The sequence below is a fragment of the Tamandua tetradactyla genome, chromosome 15 (assembly GCF_023851605.1).
Source record: "Tamandua tetradactyla isolate mTamTet1 chromosome 15, mTamTet1.pri, whole genome shotgun sequence".
Taxonomy (NCBI): domain Eukaryota; kingdom Metazoa; phylum Chordata; class Mammalia; order Pilosa; family Myrmecophagidae; genus Tamandua; species Tamandua tetradactyla.
The window spans coordinates 83,651,566-83,676,829 of record NC_135341.1 but is presented as its reverse complement, the minus strand read 5'-3'; the positions used below and the strand labels follow the sequence as shown (position 1 = coordinate 83,676,829).

The following is a 25,264-nucleotide window of genomic DNA, read 5'->3' as shown; positions in this document are numbered from 1 at the left end:
AGTCTTTCAACCTGCTGGGTCTCACTCTCAGGGAAAACTGATTCAGGTGACTCCTTCCCCCTGATAGGAGCCAGTTTAGTCCGGGAAAACCCGGCTGGGGTCTATAATACCTATGTAGACCCTCCTAAGGGTGGGGGGTGGAAAGGCACCATACACGCAGGACAAGAAAACAAGAACTGAAAAATTATCCTCTGTTAAACAAAACCTAAGCTAGAGGTCCAGATAAAGCTGATCTGAAGGTCAAAGAACAGATAGACAGCAAACTCATCTAGCAAGAAAACCCTAGGTAAGATAAGTGAAAGCAATCTCCAGAATAAACTAATTAAGGTAATTAAATGTCTAGATGCCAGCAAAAAAATAACAAATCACACCAGGAAAATTGAAGATCTGGCCCAGTCAAAGGAACAAACCAATAGTTCAAATGAGATACAGGAGCTGAAACAATTAATTCAGAATATACAAACAGACCTGGAAAACCTCATCAAAAACCAAATCAATGAATTGAGGGAGGATATGAAGAAGGCAAGGAATGAACAAAAAGAAGAAATGGAAAGTCTGAAAAAACAAATCACGGAACTTATGGGGATGAAAGGTACAGTAGAAGAGATGAAAAAAACAATGGAAACCTACAATGGTAGATTTCAAGAGACAGAGGTTAGGATTAGTGAACTGGAGGATGGAACATCTGAAATCCGACAAGAAACAGAAACTATAGGGAAAAAAATGGAAAAATATGAGCAGGGACTCAGGGAATTGAATGATAATATGAAGTGCAAATATACGTGTTGTGGGTGTCCCAGAAGGAGAAGAAAAGGGAAAAGGAGGGGAAAATTTATTTGAATGGAGAAATAGTTCTATGTTAATGGTAGAAGACTACAGTGCACACTTTTAATAATGGATAGAACATCTAGACACAAGATAAATAAGAAAATAGAAGATTTGAATGATACCTTAAACAACCAACTTCTAGTGGACTCTTAGGAAAACATTTCACCCAACAATAGCAGAAATACAAATCATTCCCTAGTACTCCTGGATTATTTTCTGGGATAGACTATATATTAGTTCACTAAATAAATCTCAATAAATTAAAAAATATTGAACTAGTACAACGTATCATATCCATAATGGAATGAAGCTAGAAATCGATAGCAGAAGGATAACTGTAAAATTCACAAATATGTGAAAATTAAATAATAATACTCTTAAATAACCAAATTAGGAAATATCTAGAGACAAAGAATTTTAAAACCTATTACAAAGCAGCAGTAATCAAAACAATATGGTACTGATACCGGAATAGAGATAATAGACCAGTGAAAAAGATGTGAGAGTTTAGAAATAACCTACATATCTGTGGCAAACTGATTTTTACAAGGATGTTAAGTTCACTAGACAGAGAAAGAATAATCTTTTCAACAAATGATGCTGGGAAAACTGGATATCCATATGCAAAAGAATGGGGGTAGAATCCTACCTCACCCCATATACAGAAATGAACTCAAAATATAAGACCCAAATATAAAAACCAAAGCTATAAAATATAAGAACTAAATCTATAAAATTCCTAGAAGAAAACATAGGGCAATATCTTATGATTTTATACCAGGAAATAGACTTTTAAACATCACAAGCAGCAAAAGAAAAAAATAGATAAATTGGACTCTGTCAGAAGTAAAAACTTTTGCATATCAAAAAGTACATTACCAAGCAATAGAGAAGAGAATTTACAGAATAGAAGAAAATATTTGGAAACCATATACCCAATAAAGGTTTAATATCTAGACTATCTTAAAAGCTACAACCTCAACAACAAAAAGACGAACAACCCAATTTAAAACTGGGCAAAGAACTTGAATAGATATTTCTCCAAAGATGATATACGAATGGCCAATACACATGAAAAGATGTTTAACATCATTAGCATTTAAGACATACAAGTCAAAATTACCACTTCACAACTACCAGATTGTCTATTATTTCTAAAACACTAAAAATAGGTGCTGACAAGGATGTGGAGAAAGCAGGAATGCTCATTCATTGTTGGTGGGAATGTAAAATGGCGCAGTCATGTGGAAAAGTTGAGTGGTTCCTCTAACAGTTAATGGATTTCATTTCCCAGCCCATGCATCCAAAAAAGAAGTTAATGAATGATGGTGATAGTACCACAACATTGTGAATGCTTGAAATTGGGAAATTTTTTGTTGTATATGTATTACCACATTTTTTAAGAAAGACTAAAGAGATAATAACAATTAAATGCAATCCATGATCCTGGATTTAATCTAATAATGGAGGAGAAAATACCAAAAGGACATTATTGGGATGATAGTAAAAATTTACATTGATATTACATTCCTTAAACTTGATAATTGTACTTAATATGATGAGGAAATATACATGGAAGTATTAAGTGTTAAAGAAGCATGATATTTGCAATCTCTCAGATGGTTAGAAAATCGATGACAGAAAGATCATACATTAGGTAGGTAGGTGATAGAGAAAAAAACAAATTGGCAAAATGTTAGACATTAAAACAGGATATCTGGGTAGGGGGTATATTGAAATTCTCTCTATTGTTTTATTTTTTCAGCTTTCCCATGGTTTGAAATTATTTCATAATAAAAAGATTTTTAAGAAGTTAATTTATGATAACAGAAAAACAAAAAAAAAACTGAGGGGAGCAGATTGTTTAATAAAAGGAAGCTCAAACTTTGCTGTTTGAGGGAAAAAATCAATTTGATTTCATCTCTATATATTTCAGGCAGTAAAATGCTAAGGCTAAACCCTACATGTGGAGAATTCCCTCTCGGGGCTGTTTCCCTTGCCCTACATCTCCCCCCTTGAACTACGTAAGCAAGTGTATTTCTAAAGTGCAAATAAAAATTGCAATAAACTTAAATGCTACCTGTGTCCTTTTGCTGTGAAGGAGATAATTAAATAGGGACCATCCTGGGCTCCGACAGGGACACCTGCCCTCATACTTCCCCGGGGGGCCTGAGCTGTCAGAGAAGAATCACAGTTCGTGCGAGAAGATGCTGCAGTTCCAATGACAGTGCCAGCCTACAGATTCAGGACAAGCAGCCCTCCATTTAAGAAGATAAAAGAATTTAAATTTCTGGTTCTCTGTGAGATTCAAGAGGAAAATGTGACCATTGCAAAAAAACAGACTGCGGTGGAAAAGGAGCAGATTTCGGGCAATGAAGTACTTTTGGAATGAAAAATGTAATTGCCAAATTAATGCTCAGTGGACAAGGGGCAGCAGGGAGGATATTTCTGGTGGCTAAAATGGAATGTGAGAGCCCCAGTCTGAGAATTCTTGGAGAACTCAAGGAAAGGATGAGATGGAAGTTATGAGAGAGATGAGACATAGAGAACAGTGCAGGCGGAGGAGCAAGCATTAAAAATGATCGCTGAGGTAAAGGCTTGAAGCTTTTCATCACACCCAGGGGAATGCCTTAGTCTGCCTGAGACCATTACCCAATTCCTTTGCAGCCAGGAAAGAGAAGTTAGGAGAAAAAGCCCAGGCTTCAGCAGACGATCCTCTCTTTATGATTGCACACCTTAGAGGTAAAATCTAATAAACTTGTTAAAAAACTGTTCATACCTGACAGTAGATAAATGAGCAAGGGCTGTGAGTAGGTAGTTCCCACAAGTAGAAATATTAGTGTCTGATAAATGATAAAAATAAATTGCATATAGACTTTTTAAAGGTGGGTTTTAAATCACCAAAAAAAATTCTACAAATTGGCAAAGATGCTTTTAAATAAGCGAACCCTGCACTGCCTAGAGTGCAATGAGATGGGCTCTCCCGTATACCTGTTTCTTTGTTCAGAATTTCTGCAAAGCTGTTGGCAAGATGTAGCAAGAGCCCCCCAGATGTTCAAGCCAATAATTTTCCTTTCTAATAATTTATCTTAAGAAATGATCCAAAATTTGCAACCAAGATTGATCTATGAAGATGTTCACAATATATTGATTATATTTTGAAATCTCCATTATTATGCAGTCATTATAATGGTGTTTTCAAGAGTGTTAATGATCAAGAAAAATGCTTATTATTATCTAAATAAAAAAGGATAGAAAATTGAATTTACATTGTATGAAGAAAAATATAGAGAAGAAAAAGACAGAGAATGAACCAAAATGTCATTAGTAACCTCTTGGATGTGTTTTGTTAATTTTTGGATCCTTTATGCTTTTCAGCATACTGTAGTATTTCTACAATAAGCATTAATTTTTATTTATTTTTACTTTTATCAAAGTATTATGTGTGTGTATATATATATATATATATATATTTAAAAGTCATATTATGACATGCATACTTCAGAGATATCGCAGGTTCAGTTCCAGGCCACTGCAATAAAGCAAATATCGAAATAAAGCAAATCACATGAATTTTTTGGTCTCTGAGCACATCTAAAAGCTGTGTTTATGCTATATTATAGTCGAGTTAAGTGTGCAATAGCATTATGTCTAAAAAAGCAATGTGCATACCTTAATTTAAAAATTACTTTATTGCTAAAAATGCTAGCCATCACTTGAGCCTTCAATGAGAAGTTGCCTTTTTGCTGGTGAAGGGTCTTGCCTTGACATTAGTGGCTGCTGACGGATCAGGGTGATTGCTGTAAAAGGTTGGGGTGGCTGGGGCAATTTCTTAAAATAAGGCAACAGTGAAGTTTTCCACATCAATAGACTCTTCCTTTTACAAAAGATATCTCTGTAGCATGCAATGCTGTTTGATAGCGTTTTACCCACAATAGAACGTCTTTCAGAATTGGAATCAGTCCTCTCAAACCCTGCAGCTGATCTGTCAACTCAGTTTATGTAATATTGTAAATACTTTGTTGACATTTCAACATGTTCATAGCTTCTTCACCAGGAATGGGTTCCATCAGAAGAAACCTCTTTTTTTGCTCATCTCTTGGAAACAACTCCTCATCCATTAAAGTTTTATCATGAGATTAAAGCAATTCAGCCATATATTCAGGCTCCTCTTCTAATTCTAGTTGTCTTGCTATTCCCACCATATCTTCAGTGACTTCCTCCACTAAAGTAGGGAACGCCTCAAGTTGGAGTCAACTTCTTCTGAACTCCTGTTCATGTTGGTATTTTGATTCCTCCCATGAATCATGTATATTCTTAATGACCTCTAGTATCGTGGATCCTTTCCAGAAGGTTTTAATTTACTTTGCGCATATCTATCTGAGCAGTCACTATCTATAGCAACTATAGTCTCATGAAATGTGTTTCTTAAGTAATTAGGCTTGAAAGTCGAAATGACTCCTTGATCCATGGGCTGCAGAATGGATGCTGTGTTAGCAGGCATGAAAACAACATTAATCTCATTGTACATCTCCAGCAAAGCTTTTGGGTGACCAGGTGTATTGTCAATAAGCAGTAATATTTGGAAGGGAATTTTTTTTTCTGAGCAGTAGTTCTCAACAGTGGTCTGAAAATATTCAATATACCGTGTTGTAAAAAAAAATGTGCTGGCATCCAGTCTTTGTTGTTCCATTTATAGAGTACAGGAAGAGTAGATTTAGTACAATTCTTTAGGGTGCTCAGGTATTTGGAATGGTAAATAAGCACTGACTTCAACTTAAAGTCACCAGCTGCATTAGCCCCTAACTAGAGATCAACCTGTCCTTTGAAGTCAGGCATTGACTTCTCTCTAACTATGAAAGTCCTAGACGGCATCTTTTTCCAATAGAAGGCTGTTTCATCTCCATTGAAAATCTGTTGTTTAGTATAGCCATCTTTATGAGTTATCTTAGCAAACTTTTCTGGATAAGTTGCTGCAGCATCTACATCAGCACTTGCTGCTTCACCTTGCACTTTTAAGTTACGGTGACAGCATCTTTCCTGAAACCTCATAAATCAGCCCCTCCTAGCTTCAAACTTTTCTTCTGCAGCTCCTTACCTCTCTCAGCCTTCATGGAACTGAAGAGAGTTAGGACCTTGCTCTGGATTTGGCTTTGGCTTAAGGGAATCTTGATCTTCTACCTAGCCCACTAAAAGTTTCTCCATATCAGCAATAAGGCTGTTTTGCTTTTTTATCATTCATGTGCTCGGCGGAGTAGCACGTTTAATTACCTACAAGCACTTTTCCTTTTTCCACAATCTGGCTGACTGTTTGGCACAAGAGGCCGAACTTTCAGCCTGTCTCAGCCTTTGACATGTTTCTTCCACTAAGCTTAATTATTTCTAGCTTTTGATTTAAAATGACAGTCATGTGGCTCTTCCTTTCACATCAACACTTGGAATCCACTGTGGGCTTATTAGCTGGCCTGATTTCCATATTGTTGTGTGTCAGGCTATAAGGAGGCCTGAGGAGAGGTCAGTGGAAAAGTCAGAAAACACACACTTATCAATTAAGTTCACCTTCTTATATGGCCCAGTTCATGGCGCCCCAAAAAAGTTGTGATAGTAATTTTAAAAATCACTGATCACAGATCACCATAACCAATATAATAATGAAAAAGTGTGAAATATTGCAAGACTTACCAAAATGTGACACAGAGACACAAAATGAGCAGCACATGCTATTGAAAAAATGGCACCAATATACTTTCTCAACTGAGGGTTGCCACAAACCTTCAGTTTGTAAAAATACGCAATATCTGCAAAGCAATAAAGCAAAGCAAAATGAAACAAGGTACGCCTGTATAAGGCTAAGAGTGTCATTTGTTCTGACCTTCCTCAATTCTGATTCCTGGTTCCCAGAACAATCACTTTTGACTTTTTCAAATGTTTTCTTCTGGTATATGAGTCTCTATTTTTAAATAAACAAACTTAAACTGTTGTTTCTTAATTTTTCAGTTTTAGTGCTATCCATTGGCTTCCAGTTATGAAAAATAAAAATTTAACTTGCTCACACCTCCACCCTCACAATCACACTTCACCTCCACCACATGCTGCCAAATTGATTAGCTCACAAATTTTGGTTAATATTTATTGTTCGCAGTGATGTCAGTGTAAATAGTGTTTATAACTGAACCGTGCAGTACAGTATTATTCCATTGCCTAGCATATAAACTTTGGTTTTTCCTAGAATTAATGATTGCTTCATTTATTTGTCTCCCGAGTTTCCTTATACTCATCACTAATGCCAGAAGAATTTGAGAGCTTTTCTTAGCACAGACTCATCAGGTTGTCTGTCTGTTCCATTTTGCCTCTGCTCGTATCCCCTGGAGCGGTCCAGCTCCGTGTATACAAGCTCCCTCTCTGCCAGCTGCACAGCAGCATCATGAGATTTCCCTTCACTCTTCCTGGGGATGCCCTTTGCCCTTCTCCTGACTTGGAACCCACATTCCTTGGATCCAATGCTTTTCTCTTTTGGGGTTTACTTTCTCGTTTTAGTAGGGTACACCCTCCCACAGCTTTCTGAGAATGAGTGTAGAGGAGATAAATTTTCTGAGACCTTGCATATATGAACCCAATTTTATTCCACTGTCAAATCCAGAGGTTGGTAAGCTACAGCCCATGGGCCATATCTGCCCTGTAACCCATTTCCATTTAAAATTTCTTATATATTTTTAAAAAGTTAAAAAAATAAAAGAATATATGACAAAGACAGTATGTGGTTCACAAAACCTAACGTATTTACTATCTTCCCATAATAGAAAAAGTACACCAGCTGTTGTTCTCGTTGGCAGTTTGACCCAAATATAGGATTCTGGGTTGGAAATCACATCCCTTTCATTCTTTGAAGACATTAATCCATTGTCCTCTGAATTCCAGAATTGCTACTGAGAAGTCCAGTGCTATCCTGAGTCCCAGGCCTGTGGTTTTCTCTCTCTGGAAACTTCTAGGATCTCTCTCTAAACCTGCTACTCTGAAATTTTATAATGATTTGACATCATACAGATTTTCTTTATTCAAAGTGCTGAGCCCTCAGAGGGCCTTTGGTAGTTAAAACGTATGTCCTAGTTTGGGAAAATATTTATATTATTTATTTGATAATTTCTTCTCGTCGTTTTTCTTTTATTTCTTTCAGGCATTTCTATTAGTTAGATTGGACCTCCTGGCGGATTGTCTAATTTATCTGCTCTTTAACATATTATTTCCTTAAATTTATCATCTAACACTTCTCCTAATTGGATTTTTTGCTGCTTTCATCCACCAGAATATAAGTTCCATGAGGCACCTTTTTTTTTTAATTTCTAAGAGATCCTTCCTATTTTCTGGCCGCTCCTTTATAGAGCACTCCATTCTTGTTTCAGAGATGTGACGTATCTCCTGTCTTTCTGACCACATTATTTGGAGGCCTTTGAAATTTCCCTTTTGCTCCCTGCATTTCCTTTGTTTCCCCTGAGCTCCTTCTCCCCTGCGGGTTGTTTGGGCCTCCTTCCTGTAGGCATCTCTTTAAAATGTGTCTCCTCCTAGCCTGACCGCTCACATTTCTAGGCCAGGTGCTAAGATTCTGACCGGAAGCTGTGGGTGTACGAGGCGAGCTGTGACCTTCGTGACCCAAAGTTGGGCCCTATGTGAAGGGCACTTTCTGTAGGTCTCCTGGGTGCTCTCTTCCCTAAGAAGACACCCTCCAGCCCAGGGTTCTGGGGTGAATTTAATCCTCCTGTCTTACTGACGTACCTCCACCTGCCACCAGCTGTGTCGGGAACGTTTCTGGTCCACCCTCAGCAGAGAGCAGATTTCTGGACTTCTGTAAGAATGGAGAGTAGAATAGGTGACCGGGTGGGCCGAAGGGCCCCCTAGACCCATTCTCAACTAGTCTTCCTGTCTGCTGGTCCTCGGCCACCCCAGCTGGAGGGACTGCTTCCTCCTCCAGTACCAGTGTCCCCCTGCTGGGTAGCCCCTTCCCTGTTCGTGGGCTCTGCTTGGTCTGTCACCACTTCTTCAGCAGCTCTCCAGCTTCCAAAATTCTGCTGACTGTTCCCACCTACTGTTATCTCCTTTCCCACTCTTTTGCCCTTGTGGTTTCATACTATTTTTATGCCTTTATTGCCATTTTATTAGGGCTTCCCGAGGGAATAGAGATGAACAAATTCTATGCATCTTGCTTGGGTGCTGGCCTTGTATTACATAACCCCGCAGTAAGGACTGGACGGTTTCCTGCTGAGTGAGGAGCCAGGCACCTTACCCAGAGTGAAAAGACAGTCACATCCCGGAGGCCTGCAGGAGCAAACTGTGGGGGAGACAGAGGCAAATAGGTGAGATGGAGGTATGCCTGGGCAGCAGAGCTGGGGGCTTGGAGATGGCCTCCCGGAAGGGGCCGCGCTGGGGTTGTGGCAAAGACAAGTGAGGAAGGGGAAAGGCTGGGTCTCAGGTGACCATTTGGAGGATGAGAAGGAAGGATCAGTCGAATTAGTCTTGACCTCCCTTTTCATTTTCAGCTCAGATGGTTACTTTTATTGACTTTCCTCTCCCGGGTGCTATAGCAAATCAGTGACTTGTCAGTACACAGACTCCCTTGTCAGGATGAACTAAGCCTCACAGGAGATGCCTGGTACCCGGCATGCCCAGCAGAACCTCCTGGAGGGGCCATGTCCCCTACACCCCCGCACCCCCAGTTTCCTCAGGGGTACAACAGACACCAGGGTGAAGGTTAAATGTGGCCCAACAGGAGAACGTCCTCCCAGCCCCCCTCACTCCCTTGCTCTCACTCTCGCTCTCACTGACCCCATCTCTTTTAAGGGTCCAGTTTTATGTACTGAGACTCAGAATGTAATTTTTTATCTTCTGTAACAACTCAACTTGCTCCTGAGCCATCCGTTTCTGCAAAATATATATATTCCACTTCAAGACAACTAACTATCTTCCAGTTTAAAGCTCAGTCTCTGTCAGGTACGTTTTTATTCAAGTTTATCTTTTCTTGTACAGACTTTGATATTGAAATTATCAGATAGAGATTTTAAAAGTTAACATCTTTTAAAGAACAAGGATACTATAAAACTGACTAACCAGATTTGACAAATAACCAATCAGAACTTCTACAAATGATGAATAAAATAAGCAAAATTAAAAGTTCAATGAAAATCCACCAAGAAGACATAAAAAATTTTTTTTTAAATCTATAAGCAAAGTTTATTTTTTCGATAAAAGGTAGCATGTGGGTATAGGTGAAATAGTATGTAATTAAATTGTCATTCATATCAATTCTCTATGACTCTGGCCTTCCACCCAACGGATTGAGAATTCTCTGGCTTGTTACTGGATAAAATAGTGATGAGACCTTGCAATATAAGTTGAGAGGAAGAAGGGACATTGCCTTTACAAATTTAATATGGAATATACTAATGCTAATAGGATATTTAATTTGAATGTGGTTATCCACTTGTCCCCCTCACCACCACCCCCAATAAATCTGTCTCCAATAACTAGTGTTCCCTCTAGAATGCACTTATATGTAGGGAGGTTCTTTTCTTTCTTTTTTTAGTTGCATATTCATCATCATGATCATTTTAGAGTATTTTCATCAATTCAGAAAAAGAAATAAAAAGACAACAGAAAAAAAATCATACATACCATACCCCTTACCCCTCCCTTTCATTGATCGCTAGCATTTCAATCTACTAAATTTATTTTAACATTTGTTCCCCTATTTATTTATATGCCATATGTTTTATTCATCTGTTGATAAGGTAGATAAAAGGAGCATCAGACACTAGGTTTTCACAATCACACAGTCACATTGTGAAAGCTATATCATTATACAATCATCTTCAAGAAACATGGCTACTGGAACACAGCTCTACATTTTCAGGCAGTTCCCTCCAGCCTCTCCGTTGCATCTTGACTAACAAAGTGATATCTATTTAATGCATAAGAATAACCTCCAGGATAACCTCTCAACTCTGTTTGGAATCTCTGAACCACTGACACTTTATTTTGTCTCATTTCCCTCTTCCCCTTTTGGTCTAGAAGCTTTTCCCAATCCCTTGATGCTGAGTCTCAGCTCATTCTAGGATTTCTGTCCCACATTGCCAGGAAGATCCACACCCCTGGGAGTCATGTCCCACGTAGACGGGAGAGGGTGGTGAGTTTGCTTGTTGTGTTGGCTGAAGAGAGAGGCCACATCTGAGCAACAAAAGAGGTTCTCTTGGGGGTGACTGTTAGGCCTAATTTTAAGTAGGCTTGACCTATCCTTTATGGGGTTAAGTTTCATATGAACAAACCCCAAGATTGGGGACTCAGCCTATTGCTTTGGTTGTCTGCACTGCTTGTGAGAAGATCAAGAATTCTCCATTTGGGGAGGTTGAATTTTCCCCCTTTCTGACCATTCCCCCAAGGGGACTTTGCAAATACTTTTTTACTCACTGTTCAAATCACTCTGGAATTTATTGGGGCTTCACTCTGGACAAACCTACAAAAGCTTATGCCCTACTTAAGGTTCCATTACTTATGGTGTTCAGTTAAGCTGTCCACATAAGTTATATAAGGAAATGCACTAGTCTAAATAAAAATTTTGTACCAAATAAACAGTTTTTGCTTTAGTCTCACACAAGTTAAAATTTTAAAATATGAATTACCATCTATTTTCAGCACCCTGCAGTAATGACATTCCTTTGTTCTTCCTCATGCAAAAACATTTTTAAATTTGTACATTTAGTCACTATCATTGTACACTCTAGGCATTCCTAGAGTTTACCATCTCAGTCGTTATTGTCTTTCTTTCTGATTTCATTTGTGCCCCCATCTCTCCTCCCTCTATCATTCTCACATTCAGCTTCATTCAGTGATTTAATATAACTGTATTACAGTTAGGTAGTATTGTGCTGTCCATTTCTGAGTTTTTACAATCAGTCCTGTTGCACACTCTGTATCCCTTCAGCTCCAATTACCCAATATCTTACCCTATTTCTATCTCCTGATGGTCTGTTACCAATGAAATTCTCCAAGTTTATTCACTAATGTCAGTTCATATTAATGAGACCATACAGTATTTGTCCTTTTGTTTCTGGCTAATCTCACTCAGCATAATGTCCTTAAGGCCCATCCATGTTGTTAAACTTCACAACTTTATTCTGTCTTACAGCTGCATAATATTCCATCTTATGTACAGGCCACAGCTTGTTTAGCCACTCTTCTGTTGATGGATACAAAAACCTTAAATACATTCTCTAAAACCCTAAATGTATACCAAACAGAAAAATATATACCAAAAAGCTCCACCAAACAAAGTCTGAAAATGCATGAAGCAAACCCAATAAAACTGAAAGGAGAAATGGACAAATTCACAATTATAGGTAGGGCTTCAGCACTCCACTCTCAGAAATTGACAGAAAACCAGCAAGGATATAGAAGAACTGCACAATACAATCAACTACCAGGATCTAATAGATGTGTTTAAAATGCTGCCTAACCACAACACAATACGTATATTTTTTCAAGCATCCGAAGACCATATCCTAGGCCATAAAACAAACCTCAACAAATTTGAAAGAACTGAAATCACAGAGTATGTTTTCTGACCATAGTGGAATCAAATTAGACATTTAAAAAAGACAACAGGGAAATAGTAAACACTTAAAAATTAAATAACGCACTTGTAAATAATCCATGAGTCAACGAGAAAGTCTTAAAGGAAATAAAAAATATATATAACTGAATAAAAATGAAAATACAAATATCAAAGTATATTGGATGCAGCTATGGGGGATATTTATAACACTAAATGCTTACATGAGAAAAAAAAGAAAGGTCTCAAATCAAGAACTAAAAGTCATGGATTTTCAGGCCCCATCCCAATCAAGAGGGCAGTGAGAAGCTTTGGGGCTCTGACCTCCTGTAGAAGCTTTGAACAACCAGCAAGTACTGCCAGAAACATCTTTCTCAAAGCTCCAGAATACACTTAAAGGATTGCAGTAGCAGGGTGACCGTCACTTCAAGAAGAATGCAACCTAGAAGTGGCAGCATCTCCTGGCACCCTGGCTGGCCCCTTCCCCAGCCCCCCACTGGCTCAGCATGTGGGTCTCAGTGCTGGAGGGAGGAGAGTCATCCTTGCGCATGTGCTGGAATATGTATGTCTAGCTCAGTCTGTCTGTAGGTGGCCTGAGGGATTGAATCAGAACACTCATCTCAGGCTCACCATCCCAGAACTTGCCTGCATGTAGAAGGCAGCTCACAAAGCTCCCCTGCAGAATGCTGTGGGAAAGCAATCAAGCCGTGGTGCCTGGGGAAAGGTGTTGCTGACTGTAGGACATAGAGTGCAGTGCCTAGAGCATTAGGAAACCATTTCCTAGGGAAGAGGGAACATTCACATTCATGTAAACAGCAGACTTCCTAGGACACACAAGCCTGCCCAAAACATGATGCATACACAAAAGGGGTCGGGGAAGACCCTGGGCTTTGACTTCCAGCTATTTTCTAAACTCATTGAATGGACAAGCTCTGAAGGAGAGCATTCGCTCAGGTCAGTCTGCAGACTAGGGAGGGCGTTTTCTTTTTTCTCTTCCTTTTTATTTTATTTTTCATTAGATCCTAGCTTTCAAGGGAAGCCCTGTCATAACACTAGCAGGATACAAACTGAAGGAACAGATGTCTCAGAGTCTAAATTCCAGAATTAACATTAAAATATCAAGATGTCCAGGCTTCAACAAATTATTACAAAACATACAAAGAAACAGGAAGCAATAGCCTAGGCAGATGAGAATTTTAAAGCATTAGAAATTATTAAGGAAGAGGACCAAACCTGGGACATACTAGACAAAGATTTTAAAAAGCTGGCCCTAAATATGCTCAAAGAGATAAAGGAAAACATGGAGAAAGAACTAAAGAAAATTAAGTAAACAACAGAGATGAATACAAAGGTAATATCAATACAGGATGAAAATTATGAAAAGGAGTCAAATGGAACTGAAGACCTCTGTAACACAACCTAAAAATCTCCCACAGTGGTTCAGTAGCAGATTGGAGCTGGCATAAGAATAAATGAACTTGAAAATAAGAAAATTGAAATCACCCAGTCTGAGGAACACAAGGAAGAAAGAATGAAGTAAAGTAAGCAGAGCCTGAAGTACATGTGAGATACCATCAGTGGTGCCAGTATATGCATTGTGGGAGGCCCAGAAGGAGAAGAAAGGACAATTTCCCAAATTTAATGAAAGACATGAATATATACCTCCAAGATGCTCAACAAACTCCAAACAGGATAAATCCAAATAGACCCACACCACACCACATCATAATCAAACTGTGGAATGCCAGAGGTAAAGAGGAATTTTGAAAGCCACAAGGGAGCCTCAGTAAGGTTAAATGCTAATTTCTCGTCAGAAACAATGAGGGTAAGGCAGCAGTGGGATGCCATATTTAAAGTACTTAAGGAAAAATATTGCCAACCAAGAATTCTATACCTTGCAAAACTGTCTCTCGAAAATGAGGAAGAGATTTAGACATTCACAGATGAACAGAAAAAAGATGAGGGAGTTTGTCACCGTTAGGCAGGCCCATAAGAGATTCTCAAAAGAGTTCTGCAGGCTGGAAGGAAGGAACACTAGACAGTAGATTGGAGCCACATGAAGAACTAAGGATCTCCAGTAAGGGTGATTTGGTAAATATAAATGCCAGTGCTATTGTATTTTTGGTTTGTAATTCCACTTTTTACTTCCTATAGTCTCTAAAAGGCAAATGCATAAAATGTAATGAGAAATTGGTGTTTTGGGACTCATAATGTTTAAACAAGTAATTTGTTACAAAGAACTACATAAAAGTGGGGGGTGAAGGAGTAAAAGAACTTAATCTTTATACACCATTAAAGTTAAGTTGGTATCGAAGCATATGAGATTGTTATAGATTTAGGATGTTAAATTTAAGCCCCACTTGAATGACAAAGAACATATCAGAGAATTGGTAAGCTCAGAGAGACAAAATGTAGAGTACAGGTTTCCAAAGGCAACAGACGGGGGAATGAGGAGTGTGCTAGTTTGAAATAGTTATGTACCCTAGAAAAGGCATTTGCTTTCAATCTTGATCCAGGCTGGTGGGGCCAGACATTTTGTTTAGGGAGGAACCTTGGATTAGATTGTTTCCATACAGATTGGCCTACTCGACTGTGGTGTAGCCTTTTGATTAGATTACTTCCATGGAGGTGTGACTCTACCCAGTTGTGGGTGTGACCTTTTGATTAGCTGGAGATGAGACTCCACCCATTCAAGGTGGGTCTTGATTAGTTTACTGGAGTCCTTAAAAGAGCTGACATGGATGCAGACATTTGAAGTTGTTCGGATTACCAACGGAGATACTTGAATACCCAGTACAGAGAAATCTTAGACACAGACATTTGGAGATGCAGAGGAAAATATCAAAAGTACCCACAGGATCTGCAAGAGTTGTTTGAAACCAGAAGCCCAGAGAGGAGCCCAGCAGACATCTCCATGTGCCTTCCCATGAGATGCTAAGCAAGCCAGAACCCAGAGTTGTGTCCCCAGAGAAGCAAAGAATGGACCAGCAGACACCAGCCATGTGCCTTCCCATGTGGCTGAGGAAACCCAGATGCCACATGGCCTTTCTTCAGAGTCAAGAAAGAGATCCTCTTTATCTGGATATCTTAGTTTGGACATTTTTAATGGACATTTTTAATTAAGAACTGTAAACTTGTAACTTAATAAATCCCCTTTATAAAAGCCAATCCATTTCTGGTATATTTCATTCCAGCAACTTTAGCAAACTAAAACTGAGAGTTAATACTTAATAGGTAGAAGGGTTTCTGTTTGGAGAGATGGGAAAGTTTTAGGAATGGAAGAAGGTAAAGGCACTGTAACATCATGGATATGATTTATCCCATTGAATGGTATGCTTGGGAGAGGTTGAGATGGGAAAGTTTATGTTATATATATGTTCCCACAATTTAAAAAAAAAAAGAAGAAACGAACATCTACAGAGTCAATGACAATTAAATGCAAAGCATGATCCTAGACGGAATCTAATAAGGGAGAAGGAAAATCTCAAAAGGACCTTACTGGGAAATCTGAAAAAATTGGAGTATGGCCTATAAGCTTTATATGAATGTTAATTTTCTTGAACTTGATAACTGCACTTAATATGGGTCCATAAGTGAAATCCTTGTTCTTAGGAAATGTACATGACAGGATTAAGTTTTAAAGAAGTATAATGTATACAACATACATTCAAGTTCAGAAAATGGGACTGATAGATAGGTAAACAGAGACAGGCAGATGGGTGGATAGAGTGATACAGATTGGAGAGGAAGAAAGAAAACTTGCCCTATTTACAGATGACATGATTGTCTATGTAGGAAATCCCAAGGAATCTTAAAAAAAAAAAAAAAACTAGAATAAATGAGTTTAGTTGGAAGATAAAGATGAACACACATGCAAAAATCAGTTACATTTCTATACACTATCAGCAAACATGGGAAGCAAAATTAAAAGCACAGGACCATTTGCAAGTTCCTATTTCAAGAAATTAGAAAACTGTGGGCAAAAGAAAGCCATAGCAAGTAAGAAGAAAAGAAATAAGAAAGACTTTAAGTCAAAAAGCATTACTAGAGGTAAGGAGGCTCAATGCACAGAAAGATAGTATAATAATAATAACATGGCCTCAGAATATATGAAATGATAATCAAAAGAGCTAAATGGAAACAGACAAATTCTCAATCATAGTGGGAGATTTAACATACCTTTCTCAGTAACTGATAGACCAGACAGTCAAAAAATCAGGAAGAACATGGCTTTACACAAAATACTTAGCAATCCTGATCGAAGGGACAGAACGCTGAACCCAACAACCTCAGAATACAGTCTTTTCATCACTTAAAGAAACAAAGAATACAGTCTTTTCATGAAACATCTTCCAAATTTAACCATATGCTGGGACAGAAAGCAAACATCACTACATTTCCAGTGATTGAAATGATTATGTTCTATGACCATAATGCAACTAAATTAGACATCAGTAACAAAAAGATAACCAAAACTTCCCATCTGTTTGGTAATTAAGAAAAATATTTCTAAATAACTTATGGGTCAAAATAGATATTGTAATGGAAATTGGAAAAATTTAAACTGAATCATCATGAAAATACTACATATCAAAACTTGTGAGAAATAAAGACAGGCTTATGGGGAAATGTTACAGCCTGCACTTTGTACATTAGAAAAAAAGACAAACTGCTAATTAATTAGCTGAGCATCCATCACAAGAAGCTAGAAAAAGAACAGCAAAATAACCTCAAAAACAGTCGGAGTGTAGGATTAATAAAATAAGAACAGAAATTGATGAAATAGGAAATAAACATTCTGTAGAGAAGATCAATAAAGCCAAAAGTTGGTTCTTTGAAAAGACTAATAAAATGACAAACCTCTAGCAATACTGAGCAAGAAAAAAGAATAGAGAGACGCAACAAACATTAGGAATGAACAGAGCATATCACTACAGATAGCACAGAATTAAAACAGATCAGAATATTATAAACCTTATGCCAAATATTTCAAAATTTACATATAATTGATATAGTCCTAAAAAAAATATTTAAGTTGCTGTGATAGACTGAATTATGTGCCCTGGGGTGTTTAGGGGAACACTTTTTAATTTTAATCCATTACTTTGGGTGTGAACCCATAATCAACAGGTCCTTTGAAGATGTCATTTTTAATTACGGTGTGGCCCAACTGAGTGAGGTTGGGTCTTAGCCTGTGACTGGTGGCTTTATGGACACAAAGTGGAAGAGCAAAAGCTGGAAGTCAGAATGCAAAAGACAAGGAGAGGATCTTGCCATGTGACAGAAAACCCAAGGAATCCCAAGGAGTCCTGGCCAGCAAGAAACCGCTGACCCAAGAGGAAACGAGTCTTCCAGCCTCTGAAACCGGTGAGCCAATAGAGTCCTATTAAGCCAACTCATTGTGTGGTATTTGTCTCAGCAGCCTGGAAACTAAGACAGTTGTCAAAGATTATAATGAAGAAAGAAAAATCTGAATCATAACTATTAAATCAGTGGTCAGAAATCATCATTCCAATTAAAACCTAACCTCATAAAACTACACTGGTAAATTCTACCAGCACTTAAGATGGTATTTCAGTCTCATACAAGTCTTTTAGAGATGGAAAAGGGGGGAAATCCCCAACATATCATGAGGCTAGCATAACCTTGAAACCAAAACCTGACTACAACAGGAAGAGAAATGAAAATTATAAACCTGTCTTACTTCCTAAGAAGTATATTTAGCAAAGCGAATGCATCAATACATTAAAATGATAGTATATCTTGACCAAGTCAGGTTTATTTCAGGAATGCAATGTTTGTTTAAGATTAGAAAATTAAATCTGTGTAACTCACCATATCAGCTGACTGAAGGAGAAAAATCACATGATCATTTTAAGAGTTGCAGAAAAAAAAGTTTGATAAAATTCAATATTCGGGCGGGCAAGGGTGGCTCAGTGGCAAAATTTTCACCTGCCATGCCAGAGGCCCAGGTTCAATTCCCAGTGCCTGCCCATGCCAAAAAAAAAAAAAAAAAAAGAAAAAATTCAACATTCATTTATGACAAAATCATTTACCAAACTACAAACAGCAGGGAACATCTCTTAAAGTAACGTATTTGTCAGGATAAGCTAGGCTATGCTGCAGTAACAAATCCCCCAAATCTCAGTGGTGTCCTATTGAAGATAAATCCCAGGTAGGTTCTGCAGAACAGCAGGGTGATTGCTTCCAAGCAGCAGCTCGGGTATCCTCACCTGGGGCCCCATCTTTTGGCTTTCCAGATTAAATATGAGAGAATGGTAAGGTCATGCTGGAGCTTTATTTGCTTTTCTTCTTTATTAGAGAAGTTGTAGGTTTACAGAACAATCATGCATAAAGTACAGGATTCCTATATACCACTCAATTAACAACTTGTACTGGTGGGAAACGTTTGTTACAACTGATGAAAGCACATTTTTATAATTGTACTATTAATTTAGTCCATGGTTTAATTTAGGGTTTATTGTTTCTATAGTGTAATTCCGTAGATTTTTTTTTTAATTTTTCTGTTACCATATGTGCAGTCTAACATTTCCCCCTTTTAATCACATTCAAATACATATTTCAGTGCTGTTAATTACATTAATAATGTTATCTGCCAACACCACCACCCATTACCAAAACGTTACCATCATTCCAAACAGGAGCGCTGCATATTTTAGGCATTGACTTCCCCTTCCCTGTCCCGCCTCCCTCATCCCGTCCCCTGGTAACCTGTTTTCTAGATTCTGACTCTATGAGTTTGTTTATTCTAGTTATTTCAGATCAGTGAGATCACACAATATTTGTCCTTTTGTGTCTGGCTTATTTCACTCAACTTGATGTTGTCCAGGCTTATCCGTGTGTCACGTGTGTCCCACCAGCAGTGAGTGAGTGTTCCTGTTTCTCCACATCCTCTCCAACACTTGTTTCCCATTGTTTTAAATGACAGCCATCATAATGCTTGAAAATGGTTCTCCTTGTGGTTGGGATTCGTGCAAGAGCTTTTATGGTCAAGCCTGGATGGGACGCACCTCACTGTCACCCACATCCTGCTGGCCATAACTCAGTCAAATTACTTGAACCCAATCAAATTTCAAGCAAAACTAAGAAATATTGGCTTCCTGTATGCCCAGGGACAGGAAAAATGAAAACAGCTCTTAATGAACACTTGGCACTTTCCCTGCCACAATTGAGAAAGGATATCTACAGAAAACATTCAGCAAACAGCAAATAGAATAGTGAAATACGGAAAGCTTTTCCTCTGATAGTGGGAATTAGCAAGGATGCCGACTGACACCATCTCTATTCAGCATTCTATTAGAAATCAAAAACAATGCAAAAGAAAAATAAATAAAAGGCACAAATATTGGAAATGAAGAAGCAAAATTTTCAGCATTTCCAACTACTTTTATTTTGAACATAGAAGATCCAACAGAATCTGTAAATAAACTGTCAGCAACAAAGTATTTTTAAATTTTGTTTACAGTGGCATCAAAAAATATAAATAAATCCTACAAAAAAATGTGTAAGATTTCTACAAGGAAAACTGTAAAACTTTATTTAGAGACATTAAAATAAATTGAAAGATATACCATGTTCATTGATTGAAAAGCCCAATATTGTAAATATGTCAGTTATCTCTAAATTGAATTATAGATTTGTTTTAGTTTCCTGGCTTCTAAATGCCCTGTAATAGGTTGGCTTGAACATGGCGTTTAGTGGCTCACAGTTTTGAGGCTGGGGGAATCCCAAATCAAGGTGTGGTCAAGGCAGTACTCTCCCCCAGAGGACTGTGGTTCTAGGGCTGCCCCCGGCAGATGCTGGTCCTGGGCTCCTCTGTCACGTGGCAACATGCATGGCGGCCTCTCCTGGCCTCTCCCTCCCCTTCCAGGTTCTGTTGACTTTGGACTTTGGTCTCTCTCTGTGCCCTTCCCTACCAGGCCTTCAGTAATAGAGTTAGATGCATCCTGACTCGGCTGGACCACTTCTTAACTGCAGTAACCTCAACAAAAGATCCTATTTGTAAGAATTCACACCCACAAGAATGGATTAGGTCTAAGAATATGGTTTTTTGGGTAACAGAGCTCCAAACCAATTCAATTCCATTCTTATCAAAATCTTAACAGGGTCTCTTTTTTTTGGGTGGGGTTGAGAGGTTATATTATTTTTGCTTGAAAAGCCCTTCCTAAAATTTATGTGAAAAATGCAAAGGGTCAAGAATTACAAAGATGGGCAGGCCATGGCGGCTCAGTGGCAGGGTTCTTGCCTGCCATGCCGGAGACCCGGGTTCGATTCCCGATGCCTGCCCATGTGAAAAATGAACAAACAAAACACGCACACACACAAGAATCACAAAGACACCCTTGAAGAGGACTGAGATGGGAGGATTGCTTAACTGGCATCAAGACGTATGACAGTTCCATTAAGCAGGGCAGTGTGGTATTGGACAAGGGCAGACAAAGCGAGCATCGACCAGAACAGATGGTCCAAAAACACAGCCATGCGGAGATGGTCACCTGGTGCCTGATAGGGGTATGACTGCTGAGCATGGGGAGAGGGGTAGTCTTTTCAGTAAATATTGTTGGAAAAACTGACTGTCCAATTGGAAAACAATTTAACTGGACTTCTGTCATGCACGAAGACCCTGTGTTAGTTTGGAAGCTGCTGGAATGCGATATACCAGCACTGGAATGGCTTTCAAAAAGGGAAATTTAGTAAGTTACACTTTTATAGTTCTAAGCCTATAAAATTGTTCAGACCAAGGTATCCAGGGAAAGATACCTTTATTCAAGAAAGGCCACTGGATCAGGAACGCCTCTGTCAGCTGGGAAGTCACACGGCTGGCATCTGCTGGTCCCCTGCTCCTGGGCTCTGTTCAGCCTCTGTTCCTGTGGGGGCTCCTCACTTTGCTTCTCCAGGGCTGGGTTTCGTCTCTTGGCTTCCCTTGGCTCTCCCCAGGTTCTGGTTTGCTTAACATGTGGTGATGTCTGCTGGCCTCCCTGCATCTCCAGACATCCGTATGTCTCTTTGAAGCAGCTGTTCTCCAAGCATCGACATCTGCTCTCTGTGTCAGCTCTGAGGCTTCTGTCACTTCTGTCATTTCTGACTCTCTCCTAAATGTTTCCTCTTTTAAAAGATTCCAGTAAACTAATCAAGGTCTTCCTGGAATGGTAGAGTCACATCTCCATCTAATCAAAAGTCACACCTACAATTGGGTGAGACATATCTCTGTGGAGATAATCTAATGTAAGGTTTCTAACCTACAGTACTGAATCAGCATTAAAGAAACAGCTGCTCCCACAAGATTTGATCAGGATTAAAACATGGCTTTTCTGGGGTACATAATACTTTCAAATTGGCACAGACCCCCCCCAAAAAAGGGGTCTTTTTTTTGTAAAAAGCAAAATTGTAAAGATTTTATGATGTGAAAAATTGCCTTTATGACTCAAAATGCACTAAAAGGGAAAACTAAATTGACTACAGTAAAATTAAGAATGTCTGTTTTTTTCAAAATATCCCTTAAAAAAAGAAACAATAAGACAAGCCATAAAGTAGAAAGAGATATTTGTGACACTTTTAGTCAACCAGCAGAGGGCAATATTTGCATATTTGAAGAACTCTACAAATCAGTGAAAAAAGGCAGACAACCCCCAAAATTAGGCAAAATACTGGAACTGGCATTTCACAAAAAATGAAGTTTGAGTGTTTATTAAGTATGGGGGAAAAACTCATCAGTGATTAGGAAAATTAAAACTGCAAACACGCCTACCCATCACCCAGCAGCTGCACTCAGATGTGTGCCCCAGGGGAAGGCACACCCGTGTGCAAGGGTTTTCACAGCAGCATCGTTTGTTGTTGTCCAAAGCCAGAAACCAAGTCCTTCGATAGTAGACTAGATCAATTATTTGGGATACAGTTATGCAGTGGAATATTATACAGCAATAAAGCTGGATGTACTACATGACTTTTATTTACCTCGCGTGAAAAAGCCATAGCAGAAGAAGGCATTCAGGTATGGTTCCATGTCTAAAGATTTCGAAAGCAGACAAAATGAATCTGTATCTTGTAAGGAGGTACAAATACATGGTAAAGGAGAGAAAGGGATTAATGTAGTAAGAGTAAGGATAGTGACCCCTCTAGTGCGGGGGGCTTGTGGTTAGGAACTTCTGGGGTCCCAGAAGGGTTCTGAATCTTAACCTAGGCAATAGTTACACAGGACACACTTTGTCAAATTGTATGTGTCTTTTGCCATTTATATGCATCTTATAGTTCATAATACAATTTTTTGTAAATACAGCATATGTTATCCCATTACACAAACGCCAGTTGCACCCCAACAGCCAGGTCCTGCAAAGCAGGTATCATCCCATTTTACAGATAGGAGGGTATTTTATTTTTTAACCAGCTTGATTTTTGTGTAAGCTGTCCTCTAAGCGGTAGAGCTGGAGCTCCCACCCCAGAGTCTTGGAATCCCCATTCGTGCTGTTTCCAGGATGGTCCTCTGAAGTTTCTTCAGTGTCACTTTTGTTCTCCACCTACAAGGCCCCATTCTCTGGTCCCCGGGTGGTCGGCATGGTGGGTCGGCCCAGCTGGTGTCTGTTCCACATTAGGTGTCCCCTTCCGCCAGCAGCACAATGGCGGGCAAGGGGCCTGCGCGGTGGATTCTGTCCCATCGCCCACCAACCCCAGACCGTGTTAACTCCCATCCCTTCATGTTGATCCCCGAACCCCCTGTTTGGGCCAAGAAGCTGTGGAACCATTGTCCCACACATGATTCGAGGACCAGGGTGCCCTGATACATCCCCCACAGGGGCAGCCCAGATGGCCCTCAAACACCTCCTGTGCTCATCGCAGCAGGGAGGCCGGGTGCCACCTTTGCAGCCCCTGCCATGAGGACGTGCTTCTCTGGGTTGTAGAAGCCCCGGAGGAGAGGCACGTGTCCCTAAGGGAGCACCTTCACCGTCGCCTAAGGGGGCCAACACCCCAACCCCCAAGAAAACGCCAGGATTTGCACCACTCAGGGTAGGGCATGGAGCATCTTAGCACCTGCCTGAATTCAGGCTGCCTGGTGCGTGTCTGCACGTGCAGTGCCACTGTCCCGCCATCCTGGGAGGTGTCATTTCCCCTGTCTGCTGTCCCGCCCTCCTAGGAGGCGTCATGTCCCCTGTCCACTGTCCCACCCTCCTAGGAGACGTCGTATCCCCTGCCCACTGTCCCCTGCCCACTGTCCCCTGCCCGCGGTCCCCTGTCCACTGTCCCCTGCCCGCTGTCGCCTGTCCACCATCCCGCCCTCCTAGGAGGCGTCGTGTCCCCTGTCCACTGTCCCCTGCCCACTGTCCCCTGTCCACTGTCCCCTGCCCACTGTCGCCTGTCCACCGTCCCGCCCTCCTAGGAGACGTCGTATCCCCTGTCCCCTGCCCACTGTCGCCTGTCCACTGTCCCCTGTCCCCTGCCCACTGTCCCCTGTCCCCTGCCCACTGTCGCCTGTCCACCTTCCCGCCCTCCTAGGACTGTACCAGGTGATTGGAGGCATCGTCTCACCTGTCAACGACGGCTACGGGAAGAAGGACCTGGCGGCCGCCCGGCACCGGGTGGCCATGGCGCGGCTGGCCCTGCAGACGTCTGACTGGATCCGGGTGGACGCCTGGGAGAGTGAGCAGGTGCAGTGGACGGAGACGGTGAAGGTGCTGAGGTAACGGCAGGCATCCTCTTGGGCAGCGGCCGGGGTCGGGGAGCCGTCGACAGGGCCGTGGGGCAAGAGCTGGGTGGGGGGAGCTCGGGCCAGGCCATCCCAGCCAGAGGCCCTGCAGCCTCTCTCCTTAGAGACCAGCTCATTCCTGTCCTCAGGGCCGCCCCTGAGCAATCACGGGGGACGGGCCTGCCCTCCCGTCAGGGGTGGGGTCCCTGCAGGACATGCCCGACCAGTGGCCAGTTCAGCCTCGGGGTGCCGGTGCCTCCACTTACCAGCTGGGTGACTCTGGACAGGTCACTTCATTTCTTGAGATACACTTCTCACTTGCAAAATGGGGACCACACCACCTCATGAGGATAAAAAGATGGAAAGAACTTCCCTGACCCAAAACCACATAATGTTACTCAGTAAATGGGACTTTTTATTTTTATGTCATCACTAACTACACTGCAAACTGCGTTTGGGTAATAAGTCATCTTTTCTAATGGTGCAGGCCCTGGGTGATCAGACATAGGTAAAATAGAAATAGACAAACTGTAAGTCTAGAAATAGTCACATGGATCTTGTTTCCTTTTGGGAATTACTAAGTAATGGAGTGTTTATAAGCCCTGAGAATGCCCCGTGTGTTAGGAAAATGGGTTAGTGACTGGAGTTTGGGAAACTTTGAGGGGAGGCCGCAGAGAAGCAGAACGACCCACCTGGGGGACTGGCCAGCTCTGCCCCCACTGCCAGGACACTGCGGTGGCCTGCCTCATCACTCACGGGGCCAGGTCTGCTGAGAGGGACTGCGTCGTCTGCCCAGCGTGGAAATCTCGGATTGCCCGGGAATGGGAGACTGCAAGGTCAAATAACTGCAGACTTCTGCATAATCTGTTTTGGTTTTCATTTTTCACTTATCCTCAAATCACTTAGGAGGAAAGATGTTTCCAGCCGTTTAGTTTCTGTATCTTTTTTCTTACTACTTACCTTCTACTGGGGTAAAAGCCAGCTACTGCAAAACTTGTTACCAAATTAAAAGGGTTGAATAAATATGAAATAATTAATAGGATACATGCTGCCTTTTTTTTTTAATCCATTGGTATAAGCAAAAATTCTTAGATTGAGAATTATGTAAGGAATAAATGAATACCTAGATCATCCTTTTAGAA

General features: G+C 40.3%; 1 protein-coding gene across 2 annotated transcripts in view; it reads left to right on the top strand.

The window, feature by feature from the left end:
* The window catches only part of NMNAT3 (nicotinamide nucleotide adenylyltransferase 3), a 135,612-nt gene that overhangs the window by 95,088 nt on the left and 15,260 nt on the right, over positions 1–25,264 (top strand). For both annotated transcript variants that reach the window (XM_077130259.1, XM_077130258.1), the window contains exon 3: positions 23,933–24,116. In XM_077130259.1, coding sequence (XP_076986374.1) covers positions 23,933–24,116 — 184 coding nt within the window. The remainder of the gene's footprint in view (positions 1–23,932; positions 24,117–25,264) is intronic.